General features: G+C 39.7%; 1 protein-coding gene across 3 annotated transcripts in view; it reads right to left on the reverse strand.

Annotated features, from left to right (window-relative positions):
- tmem108 (transmembrane protein 108) overlaps nt 1-19,543 on the reverse strand; it is an 83,408-nt gene that overhangs the window by 25,389 nt on the left and 38,476 nt on the right. For all 3 annotated transcript variants that reach the window (XM_073830769.1, XM_073830768.1, XM_073830770.1), the window contains exon 2: nt 3,217-3,300. In XM_073830769.1, the coding sequence (XP_073686870.1) occupies nt 3,217-3,256 (40 nt within the window). In that variant the 5' untranslated portion in view covers nt 3,257-3,300. The remainder of the gene's footprint in view (nt 1-3,216; nt 3,301-19,543) is intronic.

A 19,543-nucleotide genomic window follows, 5' to 3' on the forward strand; every position in this document is an offset into this window, starting at 1 on the left:
TAAAAGTATTAAGACGATTAATATATATATATATATATTTAGTACCGTTGTTCTAAAAGGATTCATGAACATTTGTATATATCTAAAATTGTTCAAATGCTTTCAATGCATATTTTGTGCTTGTGCAAATGTACAAAAAATGTATGTACAGATATTTGCACTTTATGTATGAATACTTACGATTACTAAACACTTCACATACCGTATATGGACTTCAATTAAAGCCACCTACAGAGACACCAGAACCACATTGTTCCTACAGCCTCAGGTCAGACAGGGCTCAGCTGGGAAATACTCTGAACATTCATATAGAAAAATAACCTTTATCTCTCCAAGCACTGAAAACACATTTTCCCCCCAGACAGACTCCACTGACACTAGTTTGAACGAATGGCTAAAATATACAGTACCTGAGCCTGAAAAGTGTTTTTCACTGAAACTTTTTTGACTGAGCTTTTGAGGTTTTGTTAACACCCATGTTGAATTGTTCTGAGTGTAGCATCTAACAGAATTTGCTGTGATGAAATCTTTTTTAAAGTTGTTCTACAGTGGAAGAAGATTTCTCCATCCGACCTCGTGTTCCTGATACATTTTACACTTTAATGTTGGATCTCAGCCAGATTGATATCAAGTGCGTGTTGCCAATACTAATATTCTGCAAGTGTTCTGAGTAACGCATAGCTTGCAGCATAGCTGGAATGGCTGATGGTGTACTGCACAACTAAAAATAAAGGTTCTTTATTGGCATTGATGGTTCCATGAAGAACCTTGAACATCTATGGAACCTTTCAAATGCAGAAAAGGTTCTTTATCCACCTTATTCTTCAACACGGAAGCAAGCCTTCTGGTTCATTAGCTGCTATATGGAAACAAGAAGTGAAAAAAGGTTTTTTAGATTATTACAATTTTCTTTAAATTGGTTCATTTCAGAACTTATCACTGAAAGGTTCTTTGAGGAACCAAAAATAGTTCTTCTATCGCATCACTGCAAAAAACGCCCCTTTGGAGTCTTTTTATTTTGGAGTGTGGTTTAAAACTGGCTTAATTAGCAAGATTTTCTTGTTTAATCACCTTCACCACAAAAAACATGATGACCAACCCACGGAAACTATACTAGATGTTATATATTGTCATGTATAAAGGCTTTTTTTATACTGCGTAAGAAAAAGAAGTAGTGTTAGCTGTGTAAGCCTAAAAAGAAACCATTCAATTCCATAAAAATGTGTTATATTCTGTAGATATCTTTTTTTTTCATGATAAATGTCAGTCTTTAGAATGCCGAATGTCACAGTAATATGTGACCCTGGACCACAAAACCAGTCTTAAAGGAGAAATCCGGTGTGATATTGACCTAAAGTGTGTTGAATCATGATACCGAGTGTGAACTTACCCTTCATAGCTAATCTCGGCTTGTCCACTGAATAGGGTGAATAGGGCATCGGACTAGCCATGTAAATAAATCACTGTTTTACACCATTTACGAGGCACAAAGTAGCGCCACACTTCATTGGTAGACTTCCAAGGGTCCTGACATTTAAAACAAGACATTGAGAACTTTGAAAAAGCACTGGTAGTTTATTTACAAGAAGATTTATACAGACATTCCCCTTAGTAAATTTACCGGTCGCCGCCATCTTGAATTTAGTCACGATAAGTCGAGTGACGAGCAGGAAGGAACTTATCAGGTTATCAACTTATCAGGTTGTAGTTTCCTTTGTGCTCGTCACTCGACTTATCGTGACTAAATTCAAGATGGCGGCGACCGGTAAATTTACTAAGGGGAATGTCTGTATAAATCTTCTTGTAAATAAACTACCAGTGCTTTTAATTACATGGCTAGTCCGATGCCCTATTCACCCTCATTGACAACCTGTTGTTAGCATCGGCTAACTAACGCCAGATTTCGGACTGCAGTGGACAAGCCGAGATGAGCTATGAAGGGTAAGTTCACACTCGGTATCATGATTCAACACACTTTAGCTCAATATCACACCGGACTTCTCCTTTAAGTAGCACGGGCATATTTGTAGCAATAACCAATTGGTCAAAATTATAAATTTTCCTTTTATGCCAAAAATCATTAGGGTGTTAAGTAAACATTATGTTCCATGAAGATATTTTGTAAATTTCCTACTGTAAATATATCAAAACTTAATTTTTGATTGTAATATGCATTGCTTAGAACTTAATTTGGACAACTTTAAAGGCGATTTTCTCAATATTTAGATTTGTTTGCACCCTCAGATTCTAGATTTTCAAATAGTTGTATCTCGACCAAATATTGTCCTAACCTAACAAACCATACATCAATGGAAAGCTTATTTACTGAGCTTGTATAAATGTATAAATTGCACCCGTACCCGTAAAAACATTTTGTTAACTTATTATACGTACCACCGCGTATGTATATTCGATGTGAAATGTTCACTAAAAGAGTGTTTTTTTTCCCTCCAGGAACAGATAAACATTAGCCCTGTTTCAACCGCAGGACATTTGCGCAGGAATTAGGGACTTAGGAACCAGGACCTGAATAAAGTTCCAGGTAGAAATTTGCCCCTCAGAAAGTCCCTGCTCACAAAGTAGTACTTTTTCAAAGGTCCGGAACTTTTGGGGGCGGGACTTGGGTGCTGAACATGCTGATTGGTTGAGTTCACGTAGCAATGTATTTCAACCACCATTTATTGGCATAACTTTTAAAATATTACTGTTATTGTGTCATGAAATGTAGTTTTAAGAGTATTTCAGGCGAAAATGTAGTTGTTTAAAACTCAAATTAGTGGTTTATTTATAAAGTGCTTATTTGAAAATGTGCTTCGGTGATTTCGGAGATGTGAGCTCCAGGCAGTCACCGGACGGGCACTCAGTGCTCATATATCCCACCTCAGCTAGTCCTTCTGACATTTACTGGCTCTGGTCTCTCTAGTGGGTAACCATGACATAATAATCCGCCTCTAATGTTCATTTCTGTTAGAAACTGCAGTGATATGTACTTATTGGTAAGTATCACGCGTCATGCAAAAAAAATTCCACAGGTATGTTTTATGTTATGCAATTAGGTAGTTTTATAGCTTTATATAAAATGTTTTGTAATTATTATTATATGGGACAAAAGAGTCGTAGGGTGCTTTGTAGACTACCATGATGAAAAACAAGAGCTTTAAAAAACACTATAAATGGCTTATCAGTATTAAAAGGCTTTATTAACGTGAGACTTACTCAGCAGCTGGTGGGGCAGGACCTGCAGGCTTCTCTTCATGGTATCATGTGGTCCGGCTCCTCCTCCACAGTGCTCATGGTTCTCTACAGGACAAAGGATAGTCGGGAGTTAATCATAATCTGATTACCATGCTGTTGCATTCCTGAACTTGTAATGAACTTTAAGTACATAATGAACTTGGGTATTTTTAATTAAATAGGGTCATGATTTTTATATGTGAGGGAACCAGCTCAACATTGTGGATTGCCTGTTTGCTCAACCAACAAAAGACCATTTTTGAACACGAAAATGAAAATGGAAGTTTTAATACATAAATGGTTTAGCTCTGAAAATAATAAATCACACAGGCTCAAATGTATATGACCTGTCATTAAAATTCCAACGTTATTCCCCTGTGTTCAGGCATTTGACATGAGCCGACACTTTCACAGTCTCTGGAAACTGTCACACCGCTAAATGCAAATGGCCACGGACACATTTCTCTCAAGAGATAAGTGTCTATGAATGTGTGTGTGCTTTTTTGTGTGTGATTGTCAATGTGTCAAAATTGTCACTCTCTCATCTTGTCCTTGGGGTACTGTGACGGAACCGCATCCCACCGCACAAGACATATTGAGTCGATAAAGTATGTGAAATGAGATTTGAGCCCTCTTGGGTGTGAGGAAGTCTGAATCACATGCTAATCTAACAGTCTCGCCAACACAACCACATTGGCTGTGATACATCGAACAGCATTGATCCCTTTCCGTAATCTTTTCATTAAGAGCTGACTGTCTTTCATAAGCACTGGATCAAATAGAGAAAATTTCTCAAGTAGAAATGAAATAACATCTAAATAGCTTTTAATCAATGCTTTTTAACTTGTCAGTACTCATTTGTAGGTATGCGAGTTAGTCTAAGTAAATTTATATTAAATATTAACTTGTATCACAAAGTAAGCAACTAAGTAAAAAACAACTCTCATACAGCACTTCTGCCAAATATAACGGTCAAACTGATTCACAAGACTTGAAAGATGGCTATAACGTATAAAGTAAATAAGTAAATAAAAAGCATCAGAGCAAATCGCTCATTGTTTTTTTTTAAGAACACTTTTTTAAAGCTTTTAACTTATAATGAAAATAATATACTTTTTAAAATATACTTAAGTGCAAACTGAATGTAATGTCTACGTTTTCACTTAACTGAATGTTGATTGTAATTAAATAAAATGTATTATAGTTTAAATTTGTACTAAATATATATTTTTTGTCCCATTTAAAGCAATAGTTCACCCAAAAATGAAAATTCTATCATTAATTGCGTATGCTGATGTCGTTCCAAACCTGTAAGAGCTTTGTTCATCTTCGGAACATAAATTTATTTTCGGAACACAAAGATATTTTTGATGAAATCCGAGAGCTTTCTGACACTGCATACACAGCAACTATGTAACACTGTCGTGAATGTGTGTGAAAGACTAACATGGAAGAAAATAAATTGTAGAATACAGTCAATATTTTTGTTTGCTATGTGCAAAAAGTATTCTCATAGCTTCGTAAAATTAAGGTTGAACCACTAATGTCACATATTTTAACTATGTCCTTACTACCATTCTGAGCCTTGAACATGTTAGTTGCGATGCAGGCTCAGAAAGCTCTCGGATTTCATCCAAAATATTTGAATTTGTGTTCTGAAGATGAACAGAGGTCTAATGGGTTTGGAACAACTTTAGGTGAGTAATCAATGACAGAATTAACACTTTTTTTTATACTATCACTTTAGATAGGATGTAAATAAGTCTTTACATGTAATTGCATAATTACTTCTATTGAAATATAGTTAACATATATCAGAATTTGCTGACAAACATTTATGGAAAATCATTTACGGTAATATTGAATAATTCACTACAGTGCGTTATAACAAGTGCACTTTTTTAAAGCATGGCAAAGACAGAACAGTGATTCAGAATGTACTTTAAAGTCAAATTGTATTATTTGTGATTATTACAGAGTGCACTTTATAAGTTTGCTTAATTGTGTTGCCAGTCAGTCATAAAAGTTTACCGTCTTTAAGTACACTTACAGTAAGTGGCATTTTATTTCATTAATGTTACATTATCTGCAAGTACATTTTTAAAAAATATACTAGATTTGAACCCTGCTGGGGGGGAAAAAACAGCTAAAACCAGCCTAAGCCACTTCCTTAGCTGGTCAGGCTGAGACACCAGCTGGAACAACCAGCTAAAACCATCCTGGCCAGCCTAGCCAGGCTGAGAGACCAGCTACTTCCAGCTTAAACCAGCTAAGACCAGCCAACCACCTTAGACTGGTTTTTAGCAGGGAAGTCCAACTACACTAAAAGTCCAAGTTTAATAAATGATTTTTTAATTTTCTCCTATTAATCTGCATCACTTCTCAATGCAATTCACAACCAGGGGCAAATTGTTATCTATCTATTATAAGAGCCTGTACAACAGACAAGATTTTACAAACCTGTTTCTCATTATGTTCATATCATCTCATTACAGCCAGCCGGAAAAAAATCAACCACTGAGCTTCCTGAATTCTCAATCAATACAGATCATGACGTCTCAATCAATGGACCCACACAGCTTTTTGTGCTCTTGTGTGTGTGCGCAGTAGTCACTGCAACGTCATCAGGGCACCTGTGAGAATATCTGTGATTCACCACACGCTTTTTCAGTAAATGCAGTCGTGTGTGCGAGTTTGTGTAGGAAGAAAGTCCATTTGTGAGTCATGCCCACCTGCGCCGGGAGGGCAAGAGACGTGAGCGCGTTTTCTCTGACAACAGAGATGAGGTCAGTAGAGTAAAAACTACAAGCACGAGACAAATTGAGAGGCCTTGAAATGAACATGTGGGCCAAATGAGGGTAAACTAACCAAGATGCAGCTCTGTTTAAATTTTAAATAGCATTCAGTGGCGTTTGTACTTCTTTTCTAACAAACCACTGCATGGCAACTGGCACACGCAGAGACCCTGCTTCAGTCACCATGGCAACCCTAACAGAAAATTATATTCAAATCTCGTCACAGGGACAACTGTGAGAACAATACAGAGAAAATCAAACTTGACGTGGGAATATTAGCCACGTGTGCTTTGAGCCCTTGAGCCAACAGACTGAGAAAACAGCCCCTCCTTTCCCAAGGCGATGTTTGGTTTGCGTTAATGATGACGTTTGCCGACGTCCCGGGTCAGTTTTGAGACAGCACCTCTAAATTGTCTGTCTGGAAGGACAAGGGCTTTGAGATGAGCCAAGGTCGGCGGAGATGGCGTAGTGAAATAAAGCTGTCAGTGGATCCCCTCAGGCCACCGCCGACAGGAATAAGAACGCTTCTACCTTTGTGTTTATGTCTATTTCTCTGTTAGACTTTCAGAGCTGGAAGTGGAGAAATTGGCACGTCTGCTTTAGGATAACTCATCGGTTTGTGAAACCCCATGTATTGGCAGCAAAATATTACCCAGCAGGCACCAGACATCAATATAACGTTAGGTTGACGTTGGACCCCGACGTCGCATTTTGGTTAAAAAAAAGAAAATTGGGTTGACGTCAGTATTTGACGTCAATTTGACGTCAATTTGACGTTGACTTAACGTTGGATTTTGATTACACAACCTAAAATCAACAAAATATCAACGTCAGCTGACGCCGCAACCTAAATGTAACCAAATATTAACCTCTTATGACGTTGTATGCTTTCTGGGCACATTCAAAACATGCTTTCTGCTTTATTGAATGTTTTTCAAAAACAGAAAGTAATATTTCTATTACTGTTATTAATGGCACTAGGGGAATGCTGTGCTGTTGTTGTTGTTTTTTTAATGGTTTTCTGATAATACAATTGGGTTTTTTGCAATCCAGGCCCATGAAAATGCATGCCTCTATTGATCTTATTCTTTAGAGAAACAAGAGCATCACCATCTTTAGAATATTGTCTTTGAGCTTCCGTTTGTGCGATAGCTCAGTATATTTATACCTTGAGTAATTGAGCTGGTAAAGTGGATTTATGTATTTATGTAGCGTTATTGGAAGTTAAAAATTGGAGCATTTTAATGTTTAAAGCAAATTAAAGATTTTGAAACGAGCGGTTGATGCATAAATCCATCAAATCACTGTGGAAATACAACTGGAAGACAGAAGACAGGAAACGCAGTGCTAAAAAGGGGCAGGGTTAAATAAGGTCAATACAAATATACAAAATATACAAAATACATTAAAATAGAAAAGTTATTTTAAACTGTAGTAATATTTCACAATATTACTATTTTTATCAAACAAATGTACCCTGGTTGAGCATAAGAGACTCCTTTTAAAACGACTAACCCTAATGGAAGGGTACATGATATGATTAAATTAAATCAATCATGTACTAAAGAAAACATAGTTAGAGTGTCTTCTGATAACTTCTAATACATTTTATGGAAAACGTTATGTAAACTTGTTTTGGTTTTCAATATTCTATCATTAATTAACCACAGCAAAAACAAAAGAGCACAGCACTAATAAAACCCACGTCACATGTTCACTTTCCAGGGAATGTGTGGATTGATAAAATGTATATCTTCAATGCAATAATAGTCATGTTTTAAGCATTGCCAAATGCATAAATGTAAATTTTTCTTCACAGGCAATATGAACATGATTTGCTACAAATGAAGTCTTTAAAGACAACACGGTACAGCATTGGTTACACATTTTTACTTATTATCCAGGAGGTAATAATGCATCCTTATCATTGTGGATGTAATTGGATTCGGAAAATTAGACTTTGAAATTAGAAGTTAATGTTATATTTCCTTCAGTGGTTTCAGTGGTGGGAAAGTTATTATAATACAAGAAATATTATGAAAACACCTTTTTCCCCTTTATAATAACATGCACTAGTGATTTGTGCATAATGACATAATTGAGAAAATAAAGAGGGTCAAGTCTGATTTCATGTTAATTAAACTGTACAACACAGTACATGTCAAGTCATGAGAACATTTGCAAACTCAATTACAGTATGTGCTTGTTCCCTGTGAGGTCAGAGCAACTCTCTCATGGTATCTTGTTCACTATAGTCAAGTTGATTGACTGGGAATATTGACTGCACTCACTCACTAATTCGTTTACAAGGACTCATTAATCCAATTAAACCTGGAACACTCTCACATTCACCATGTATTACATGACATCATTTCCTCTGGGCCTCTGCAGAAACAAACAAGGTCTTGAATGTCTAAGATAAGATTATTTGATGTGTTACTTCTTTAAGAGAAGAAACAGGAGCAATTTACAGATTTGCATTTTATCTGAGCTGCTAAAAATGTGTTTGCAAATACTGTAATAAAACAACTACGGACATAATTGATATTAGATAGCAGCTGGGGTTAAGAAAATATTTATAGCCTTAATTGAAAACATAATTATAATTCAAATCAAGTGAAAAAGGCTAAATATGCCAGTTAAGCCCAAAACATAGGCTACCTATACATACATGTTTCTAGCAAGAAATAATAACAGATCAAAATCATCTTGAAAACATTCGTTAAAAGACTTCAGGATACGGTTAAATGTATCCCAAGAGGGTTAGAAAGAGGCAGAATTGGTCCTTTGGTTTGTAGTTTTGATGATTGTTTTACTGATGGTGATTAGCATGCAGCACTGATAAGGTACATAGAGAAGCAGAGCCGCTGTACATGTGTTTCCTGTTTCCGTGTGAGTTCGAGAGGCCCATCATGGCAGCAATCAAGCATGTGGAATGTCACACAAGCTCCAGTATCTCTGATAACCCAGCAGTGACCTCTCAGAACATATTCAAACAGATGTTTGGCATTTCATGCTGTCATCATGTGTCATATCCCAGCTCTCACGCCACGAGTAAAGGTCGTGAAAAATGACTGAATTACCTCCCTAATGCAAGAGAATATATTACCAATAACAAGGAGGCGAAATAATTCCTTTCAACTAGGATGCAAAAATGCAAACTACAGTTGAGGTCAAAAGTGGTAATTATTTTACCAAAATAAGAGGGATCATACAAAATGCATGTCTTTGTTTATTTAGTGCTGACCTGAATACGATATTTCATATAAAAGATGTTTACATATAAGAGAAAATTATAGCTGAATTTATAAAAATGACCCTGTTCAAAAGTTTACATCCCCTTGACTCTTAATACTGTGTTGTTACCAGAATGATCCACAGCTGGGGATCATTCATTCATTTTTGTTTGTTTAGTGATAGTTGCTCATGAGTCCCTTGTTTGTCCTGAACAGTTAAAATGCTGGCTGTTCTTCAGAAAAAATCTTTCAGGTTCCACAAATTCTTTGGTTTTCCAGCATTTTGTGTGTATTTGAACCTTTTACAATTAACAGATGCTTCTTCAAACACTCACTGATGCTCCAAAAGAAAAAAAAAAAACATGCATTAAGAGCAAAATATGTTTCCCAGAAGACAAAATAAGTTAAATTTACCCTAATCTTCAGTCTCACCCCCCCATCTCTTAATGCATGTTTTTTCTTCTGGAGCATCAGTGAGCATCAAGGTTTTGTTAACATTAGTTAATGTATTAACTAACATGAATAAACAATAAACAATACATTTATTACATTATTCATTCATCTTTGTTAATGTTAGTTAATAGAAATACAGTTGTTCACTGTTTGTTGCTCTCATGTTAACAAATCTAACAAATCTGCACCTTCATGGAGTATAATCGGGATAATAATCTGGGTAATATTTTCAGTGATTAATAATTAAATTCTAGCTTAAATGCTTTAGACATTTTTGCGATAATTGTGATCGCGCTTATCTGTCTGTCATGTTTTTCTTTTTACGGTACAGAAGTAATTATGCTTAGGTTTAGAGGCAGGAGTAGAATTAGCGACTTTAAAAAAATATATTTTTAATGATATATTGTTACTAAAATGGTCATTTCTCTGCGTATTTCAGTTAATTGCGTTTTATCACTTTTTATATTCGGTATAAAATAGCTAGGCTTAGATTTGGGGGTAGGTTAAGGGGTCTAAAAATATAAATCGCTTATTGATAAAATGATAAAAACGCATTAATACAATTATCTTAATGATAAAAAGGATTCATACTTTTTTTTTTTTTTTTGCTAAAAATACACTATATTGCCAAAAGTATTGGGACACCCCCTTCTAATGAACAGGTTTAACTACTTTAGTATTTTCCATGAGTACAAATCTTAAAGTTTAAGCATATAATGATATTCCAGGGAATTGTGTGCTTCTAATTTTATAGCAACAATTTGGACACAACCATTTTCTATTCTAACATGACAATGCCTCTGCGTATAAAGCAAGGTTCAAATAGAAAGGATTGATTCAGTCAGTTTGGAAGAACTTGACTGGTTTGCATAAAGCCAAGTCCTAATCCCATCTGAACACCTCTGGTGTGACTTTAAATGCAGACCTTGAGCCAAAAACTCATCACCAAACACCAATGTATATATGGGTACAGTTATTTTAGACACCTCCAAAACTGGTGCAACAAAGATGGAAATACAATTTTTAAATACGTGAATTATGCTTCCATCTTTGTTGCCACAGTTTTGGAAGTGCCTTTTTCTCTTCTAAAGAAGGGGGTGTCCCAATACTTTTGTCCATAGTGTATGTACAAGTCATTGGCGTTTGGCAGTAAGATTTTGGCTTAAGGTCTGCATTTAAAGTCACACCAGAGAAGTTCAGCTGAGATTAGGACTTGGTTTTATGCAGACCAGTCAAGTTGTTCCACACTGACTAAATCAATCATTTTTCTATGAACCTTGCCTTATACACAAAGACATTGTAATGTTAGAATAGCAAGGGTACTGTCCAAACTGTTGCTATAAAATTAGAAGCACACAATTCTCTAGAATATCATTACATGCTTAAACGTTAAGATTTGTTCTCATGGAAATGACTAAAGTAGACATTTCAGCATCATTAAAAAACATACAAAAAGTTTTTGTGCTTCTGTACGTACAAACAATAAGCCATATGTGACCCTGGACCACAAAACCAGTCATAAGGTTAAATTTTACAAAACTGAGATATATACATCATATGAAAGCTCAATAAATAAGCTTTCTATTGATGTATAGTTTGTTAGGATAGGACAATATTGGGCCGAGATACATCTATTTGAAAATCTGGACTCTAAGGGTGCAAAAAAATCAAAATACTGAGAAAATCACCTTTAAAGTTGTCCAAATTAAGTTCTTAACAATGCATATTATTAATCAAAAATTACATTTTGATAGGTTTACAGTAGGAATTTTACAAAAAATCTTAATGTAACATGATCTTTACTTAATTTCCTAATGATTTTTGACATAAAAGAAAAATCAAGAATTTTGACCCATACAATGTATTTTTGGCTATTGCTATAAATATACCCCAGCGACTTAAGACTGGTTTTGTGGTCCAGGGTCACATATGATCACATTATAATCTTCAGCATCAGTATTCAGTACCTTAGCTGACCTGATTCAATAAAAGCACCATGTTCCAATTCATGCCCTGAGATTAAAAATGAATATATGTAAAAATGATTCATCACAGGCCAGACAATAACACCTCTCAAATGAGCAGCACTGTGTGGATACCAGTGCGTCGTTCTGCTGAATCACGACTGGTTCTCCAGCCGCCCTGACGGGGCGATGAATTGCAGCTGCTGCGTCACTCTCCCCGGCCCCCGGGAGACGTGTAATCAATCAGAGCCACAGCTACATGGGCCGTCACAGCTGCAGGGCTCTGCACCAGGCCATTAAAAGTGCATTACCTTCCCAGCATGCCTTTCACGTCTCCCACGAGGAAGGCGACAAAACCCGTCGCCTCTTCCTCTGGTTCAGAGTCAAGAGTCTCTAACAGCACACCAAGCCAAAGGGCCTCTTAAAATGATGTCCCTTCATAACACACAACACAACAGCACATTTAGCTCAATGATTAAGCGCTAAATGAATCGTGAAAGATGTTGTCTTAACAATGTAAGATCACTTTTGAAAAACAAACTTTCAGCTGATCAGCTTAGTGTGAGGCTGAATGAATTTATGAATTAAAAAGAATGCATTATTATAGCTTGACAAATTTTATTTTTAAAATGCACATAAATGCCAATCATTGTGAAAAAAGTACTTAAAAATGTTTCAGGTAAATCAGGTAGTGCAAAAATGTCAATATCGATGCATCTCTAAAACTAGACTAACTAAAAATATAACGGATATTTCAGATTCTACATTCTGACTGAATAAGCAACAACTGTGATCAAACACCAGCTGAATTCTGTTGCTCGACAAATATAAACAACTAACCACCTAGCCTAGGTCGGGAGCATTGAATCAGCTTTTAATAGCAAGTGGAGAGCTCTTGGGGAAATCATTTGCATCTAAAATTGAAGGCATTGGAAAGGATGGCATTAGAAACTGCTCAGAAACGGAAGGTTTGAGCAGGGTGTGTGTCACGAAGCATGGCACATAAAAAGGTACATGTGTGGGTGTATGAATGAGTGTGGGTTCTTTTCTCTGTGAGTATGTGTGTGTAGATGATGGATGTGCCATCAGAGATTAACACAAAAGTCATTCTGGAGGATCAGAGAACTTGTGGGTTTGATAGTGTGTGGGTGAAACAGCTCAGACACTTCATTAAGAGGGAAATGGGTCGAATGAGTCTCCAACTGGCTGATCCATTCACTCAAAACATAATATACTTGTAAAAAGAATAGGGTGAATTAAAGTGGGTTTAATAGAACCCCCCAAAGCACTTATAGAATTGAAAACCAACCCAGGCTCATGAAATACGTTCCTTACTGCACATTTTGCGGCAGGTTCAAAGTGAAATGTCCAGAGAGTGGCACTAAAACACATGCTTAATATGTGACCATGGCACATTTGTATTATGCTGCTTCAGAATTCAAATATCCGGTTTATATATTTGTTGATGTTGCTGTGCTATTTTAACTTCCTTATGCAGATTTGAGCTGTTTTGTCGAACCATAGTTTCAAGTGCAAAGCCGTATCACATGAGCTACAGTGCTTTGCAAAAGTATTCATACCCCTTAATTTTTTTCACGTTTCATGTTGCTGCCTTATGTTAAACTGCTTTAAATGACCTTTTGCCCACATCAATCTACACTCCATACACTATAAAGGCAAAGCAAAAAAAATGATTTTTAGCATTTTTGCAAATTTATTAAAAACAACAAACAACTTAAATGATTCCATTGCATAATTATTCAAACCCTTATCTGGGACAGTTGAAATTTAGTTCAGTAGCATTTATATTGCTTGTAGATGTTACTACACTTCAAGTAAAGTTAACATGTGACAAATACAATTGAATGGGTATGACTTGGAAAGGCACACACATTTTAATAAAAGTTCTAACAGCTGGAAATGCATATCAGAGCAAAAACCAAGCCCAGATGTAAAAAAAAAAATGACTGTAGGGCTCAGAGACAGAATTGCATCAAGCCAGACATCTGGGGAAGAGTTCAGAAAAAAATCTGCTTCATTGAAGGTTCACAGAAGCATGTAGTCTCCATTACCCTTAATGGAATAAGTTTGAAACAACCAGGACTCTTTGTAGAGCTGGCCTCCTGGCCAAACTGAGCAATTGATGGAGAGGGCTTTGTTTAGACTGGTGACCAAGAACCTGATGGTCATTCTAGTTGAGCTCCATGATCATATGTGGCAATTAGGGCTGCACGATAAATCGCATGCGATTGTCATGCGTATCTCATCAGTAAAGCCGGTTCTGTGATTAGTAGTAAATCTCCATCACGTGCATTCAGTTGCATTTAAAATACAGAGCCGTAGATCACTGACAAGCTACGCAAAATCGCGTTCATAATCGCGGATGAATCGCATTAGATTTTGAATGCGATATTGCTTAGCTTGTCAGTGATCTACGGCTCAGTGTTTTAAATGCCGCGACATCTGAATGCACGTGATGGAGATTTACTACTTCTCACGGAACCGGCTTTACTGATGAGATACGCATGACAATCGCATGCGATTTATCGTGCAGCCGTAGTGGAGATAAGAGAAATCTACAGAAGATATCTACAGAACATCTGTAACGCCAGCCCAGCAGAGGGAGCCCTCACCCAGTCAGACAGTTGCTGCTCCCTCTGCTGCTTCATTGGTTATTTCCTGTCTGTCAGCCATTTAAGGAAGGCCATGCCAAACACACAGTGCAAAGTACTGTCTTGCTCCTGCGAACTCTACCAAGCGATTTCCCTGTTTTCCGTGGCTTGTTTCCTAGTTTCCCAGTTTCCTAGTCATTTCTTTGTTTGTTTTCTTAGTCATAGCCATAGTTTTTCCTAGTTTCATTGTTTTGTTTCTTTTGCTACTTTGCCCTCTTGGATTTTGACCCTCACCTGTCTTATCGGATTACGCTTTTGCCTTGCCCTGTATGTTCCTGATTGCTGGTGTTTGACCCTGACTGTCCTTACTACTATCTGCTCAATAAAGATAGCATTTGGATCCTCATCTCAGTCGTCCTTTGTAACAGAATACTTCGCCAATACACAGATCCAGCAGTTTCATCCTCAGCCATGGACCCAATCGACCAGCTTCTGCATCTGCGACAAGGAGATCTATCGAGGATTACGTCTACCAGTTCTGCTAACTATGCTACCAGGTAACACTATATGATGAAGTGTTCTTTAAAGATCTGTTTCGTTTTTGACTGAATGAGTCAACTAAATCTATGTTGCCTGGAGAAAAGGTAAAATGCAGGCTGGAGGACCTGATGGATTATGCTCTACTGTTATGTGTCTCTCCGTTTACTGTGGGTGTTGCAGAAGAGGACAGTGATTTTTCCACAGCTACTGCCAGCTCAGAGCCACAGCACAAGATGTCTGCTATTCCTGAGCCTGTTCACAAGATGGCCGTCCTACCAGAGCCTGTTCACAAGATGGCCGCCCTTCCAGAGCCTGTTCACAAGATGGCCGCCCTTCCAGAGCCTGTTCACAAGATGGCCGCCCTTCCAGAGCCTGTTCACAAGATGGCCGCCCTTCCAGAGCCTGTTCACAAGATGGCCGTCCTTCCAGAGCCTGTTCACAAGATGGCAGTCCTTCCAGAGCCTGTTCACAAGATGGCCGCCTTTCCAAAGCCTGTCGCTAAGATGGCCGCCACCACGCCAGAGCCTGTCTCAAAGATGGCCGCCACCACGCCAGAGCCTGTCGCAAAGATGGCCGCCGCCACGCCAGAGCCTGTCGCAAAGATGGCCGCCGCCACACCAGAGCCTGTCGCAAAGATAATCTCCATGCCCAAGCCTGCACACAAGATGGCCGCCACGCCCGAACCTGCACCCAAGATGATCGCCACGCCCGAGATTGTCGTCGAAATGGTGGCTGCAGCATCACACCCTCATGTTTCCATGGCTTATCAGAGACTAATATCCAGCTTGGAGGACCCACCACTTCTGTCAGCATGAACAAGTTTATTACTGTCAGCACCTGCCAAGTCAGTGACCGCTAAAGCTACATCAATCAAGCCAGCGCCCGTCATGTCACGTCAGCCAAGCCAGACTGTTCACGTCACGTCAGCCAAGTCACATCCAGTTCACGTCATGTCTTCTGCTTCTGAGTCTGCATCTATCATGGCTGTCCTTCCAGATGTGGTTCCTCAGTCAAGTCCCGTCACAGCAGCGGTTCCTGCATAGTCAAGTCACGTCCTGGCTGCTGTTCCCGCAAGGTCAAGTCACATTACGGCTGTTGTTCCTGCAAAGTCACTTCATGTCACAGCTGCTGTTCCTGTAAAGTCAAGTCCCGTCACAGCTGTTGTTCCTGCAAAGTCACGTTACAGCTGATGTTCCTGTAAAGTTAAGTCCCATAACAGCTACTGTTCCTGTCAAGTCAAGTCATGTCACAGCAGCTGTTCCTTCAGAGTCAAGTCAAGACATAACAGCACTCCCCGAGTCAAGTCAAGACAAAGTTTCACACCCTCAGTCAAGTCAAGACACCGCTTCATGTCCTGAGTCAATCCAAGACACCACTTCATATCCTGAGGCAAGCCAAGACACCGCTTTAACATTCTGAGGCAATTCAAGACATAACAGCACTCCCTGAGTCAAGTCAAGACATAACAGCACTCCCTGAGTCAAGTCAAGACAAAGTTTCACACCGTTAGTCGAGTCAAGACACCCCAACACTTCCAGACTCTAAGCAAGTTACAGCAGCACTTTCAGAGTCACATCAAAACACTACAGTGCCTCCGGAATCATATCAAGTCACAGCTGTTCCCTCTGAACCAAGTCAAGTCACAGCTGTTCCTGTTACGCCAAGTCAAGTCACAGCTGTCCCAGCCAAGCCAAGTCAAGGCACAGCTGTCCCAGCCACGCCAAGTCAAGTCACAGCTGTCCCAGCCACGCCAAGTCAAGTCACAGCTGTCCCAGCCACGCCAAGTCAAGTCACAGCTGTTCCTGTCATGCCAAGTCAAGTCACAGCTGTTCCTGTCACGCCAAGTCAAGACACTGTCATTCCTTCAGGGCCAAGTCACGTCTCGCCCGAGCGTCCAGAGCCAAGTCACGTCTCGCCCGAGCATCCGGAGCCAAGTCACGTTTCGCCCGAGCATCCAGAGCCAAGTCATGTCTCCCCCGAGCCACGCCATGTCTTGTTTGATCTGCCAGAGCCACACCATGTCTTGTCTGATCTTCCAGAGCCATGTCACGTTGTGATTGCCAGTATAATGGACACTTCTCTGATGTCAGGTCAGGCTGCAGGCTTCCTAAGCCACGCAGAACCTTCGCTTCCAAGCCAAGCAAGCCACGCAGAGCTGACGCTCCCAAGCTTCTCATCTTCCAGCCCGGTGGGCATCCCATTGCCTACTGCGTTATCTGTGATGGCAATCGCCATTTTGAGTGTGTGGGCTGCACACTGCGTTCCAGAGGCCTCGTCTGTCCCTGAGTCTGTTCACAAGTCTGCTCCAGAGGTCTCATCTGTCCACATGTCCGCTGCGCCTATACCTCTTTCGGAGGTGGCGTCTACGGCAGAACCCCCTGAGGAGGCAGCTTCCGCTGCAGATCCTCTAGAGGGGGTACCACTCGCAAATGAACTCACTGTCTGTTCAACCACTGTCCATGTTCCTGCTCTGCCTGCTCTGCCATGGCTCTCTGCTCTGCCTGCAACGCCAAGGCTCCCTGCTCTGCCTGCTCCGCCATGGCTTCCCGCTCTGCCTACAACGCCAAGGCTCCCTGCTCTGCCTGCTCCTCCATGGCTTCCTGCTCTGCCTACAACGCCAAGGCCCCCTGCTCTGCCTGCACCGCCCTGGTCACCACTACTCCTCAGTCGGCCACTGCTCCACGGTCCAGGTCCTCCAGAGTTTCACTGTCTGTCACTTCTCTATTACCCAGGTCCTCCAGAGCTTCGCCGTCTGCCATCGCTCCACTGTCCAGGCCCACCTCTGTTCCATGACCCAGGTCTGCCACTGCTCCATGGCCCAGGTCCTCCACTGTTTTGCTGACTGCCATTGCTCCACGGTCCAGGCCCACCACTGCACCAAAGTAATCCTGAAGTCCCTGTCTGCCCTGTCACGGCTATGGAGGCCGTTCCTGAAGTCCCTGTCTGCCCTGTCACGGCTATGGAGGCCGTTCCTGAAGTCCCTGTCTGCCCTGTCACGGCTATGGAGGCCATTTCTGAAATCCCTGTCTGCCCTGATTCTGCACCTTGTTCCCCCTACAATCTTGGACTTATGGCCTTTGTGTTTTGTTGGAGCGCCAGGAGTCGCTCCTAGGGGGGGTGGGGTGGGGGCTATGTAACACCAGCCCAGCAGAGGGAGCCCTCACCCAGTCAGACAGTTGCTGCTTCCTCTGCTGCTTCGTTGGTTATTTCCTGTCTGTCAGCCATTTAAGGAAGGCCATGCCAAACACACAGTGCGAAGTATTGTTTTGCTCCTGCGAACTCTACCAAACGATTTCCCTGTTTTCCGTGCCTTGTTTCTTTGTTTCCCAGTTTCATAGTTTCCTAGTAATTTCCTTGTTTGTTTTCTTAGTAGTGGTGGGCCGTTATCGGCGTTAACGTGCTGCGTTAACGTGAGACTTTTATCGGGCGATAAAAAAAAATATCGCCGTTAATCTATTCTCAAAATTGGGTTGGGAGCTGGGTCTAAACTACGCAAACTATGATGACTTTCACCTTGATAGTTTAACGCGGATGTATACCAAAGACTATAGAATATGGTCGCGCGTTTATGTCTCCTCCGCCAAAACACAGATGGGATCACGTCGTCCTCCATTCATAAAAACCGAATCTACTATAGCGCGAAATGCCACGTAAATTCGTCGTTTTTTGGATTCATAAATCAAATATGGTCTGTCACTTAATTCAAATCGCGATATGGACTAGTGTCTGTGAAAACTGAAATGCAAAAAGACCGTTTTAATATGAATCCGGTATGTTCCGTTTGCCTAGCTGTATGTATGAAATTCATACTATGAATGGTGGAGACGCGCTTTTACTACACGCATACTGAAACACACGTGACGCTCCCGGTAATTTTTGGCATTTGCATCTCACATGAACAGATAAACTCAATCTCCAAAACTGCTGTGAGTGTCACTTATACCGTTTCATTTGAGAAAACTCGCATCGTGTCATACTGTATACACAGAAACTTCACGGCAACCTGTCAAAATAAAAGTACGGTGTAACATGTTTAGTCATTATTTGGGTAGCACACATATTCTGAATGCAAATTAACCAGAATTCAAATTAGCCATTTTAATCTAGATTAATCTAGATTAATTCCAAGATTTAATCTAGATTAATTCCAAGATTTAATCTAGATTAATCTAGATTAAAAAAATTAATCTATGCCCACCCCTATTTCTTAGTCATAGCCATAGTTTTTCTTAGTTTCATTGTTTTGTTTCTTTTGCTACTTTGGACTGCCCTCTTGGATTTTGACCCTCACCTGTCTTATCGGATTACGCTTTTGCCTTGCCCTGTATGTTCCTGATTGCTGGTGTTTGACCCTGCCTGTCCTTACTACAATCTGCTCAATAAAGCTAGCATTTGGATCCTCATCTCAGTCGTCCTTTGTAACAACATCACTGTAACACTCCACCAATCCAGTCTGATAATTAAAAATTGCTAATAATGTCAACTTTACATAATATATTATCAAACTTGTCCAGTAATACCAGCACTAGTGATATATTGGTCAACCATTGGTCATATTTTTGTAGCATTTTTTAAAAGTTTTTCTGTTTGGTCGGTAAGTGTCGTTAGTGGGACTTATATTTTTATAGTTCTTAGAACATCTGATTGCAGATACACATAAGCTCCCATTCTCTATCTTCATTAGTTCCTTGTTGAACAGTTTTGTCTAG

The sequence above is a fragment of the Garra rufa genome, chromosome 24, assembly GCF_049309525.1.
Source record: "Garra rufa chromosome 24, GarRuf1.0, whole genome shotgun sequence".
NCBI classification, from domain to species: domain Eukaryota; kingdom Metazoa; phylum Chordata; class Actinopteri; order Cypriniformes; family Cyprinidae; genus Garra; species Garra rufa.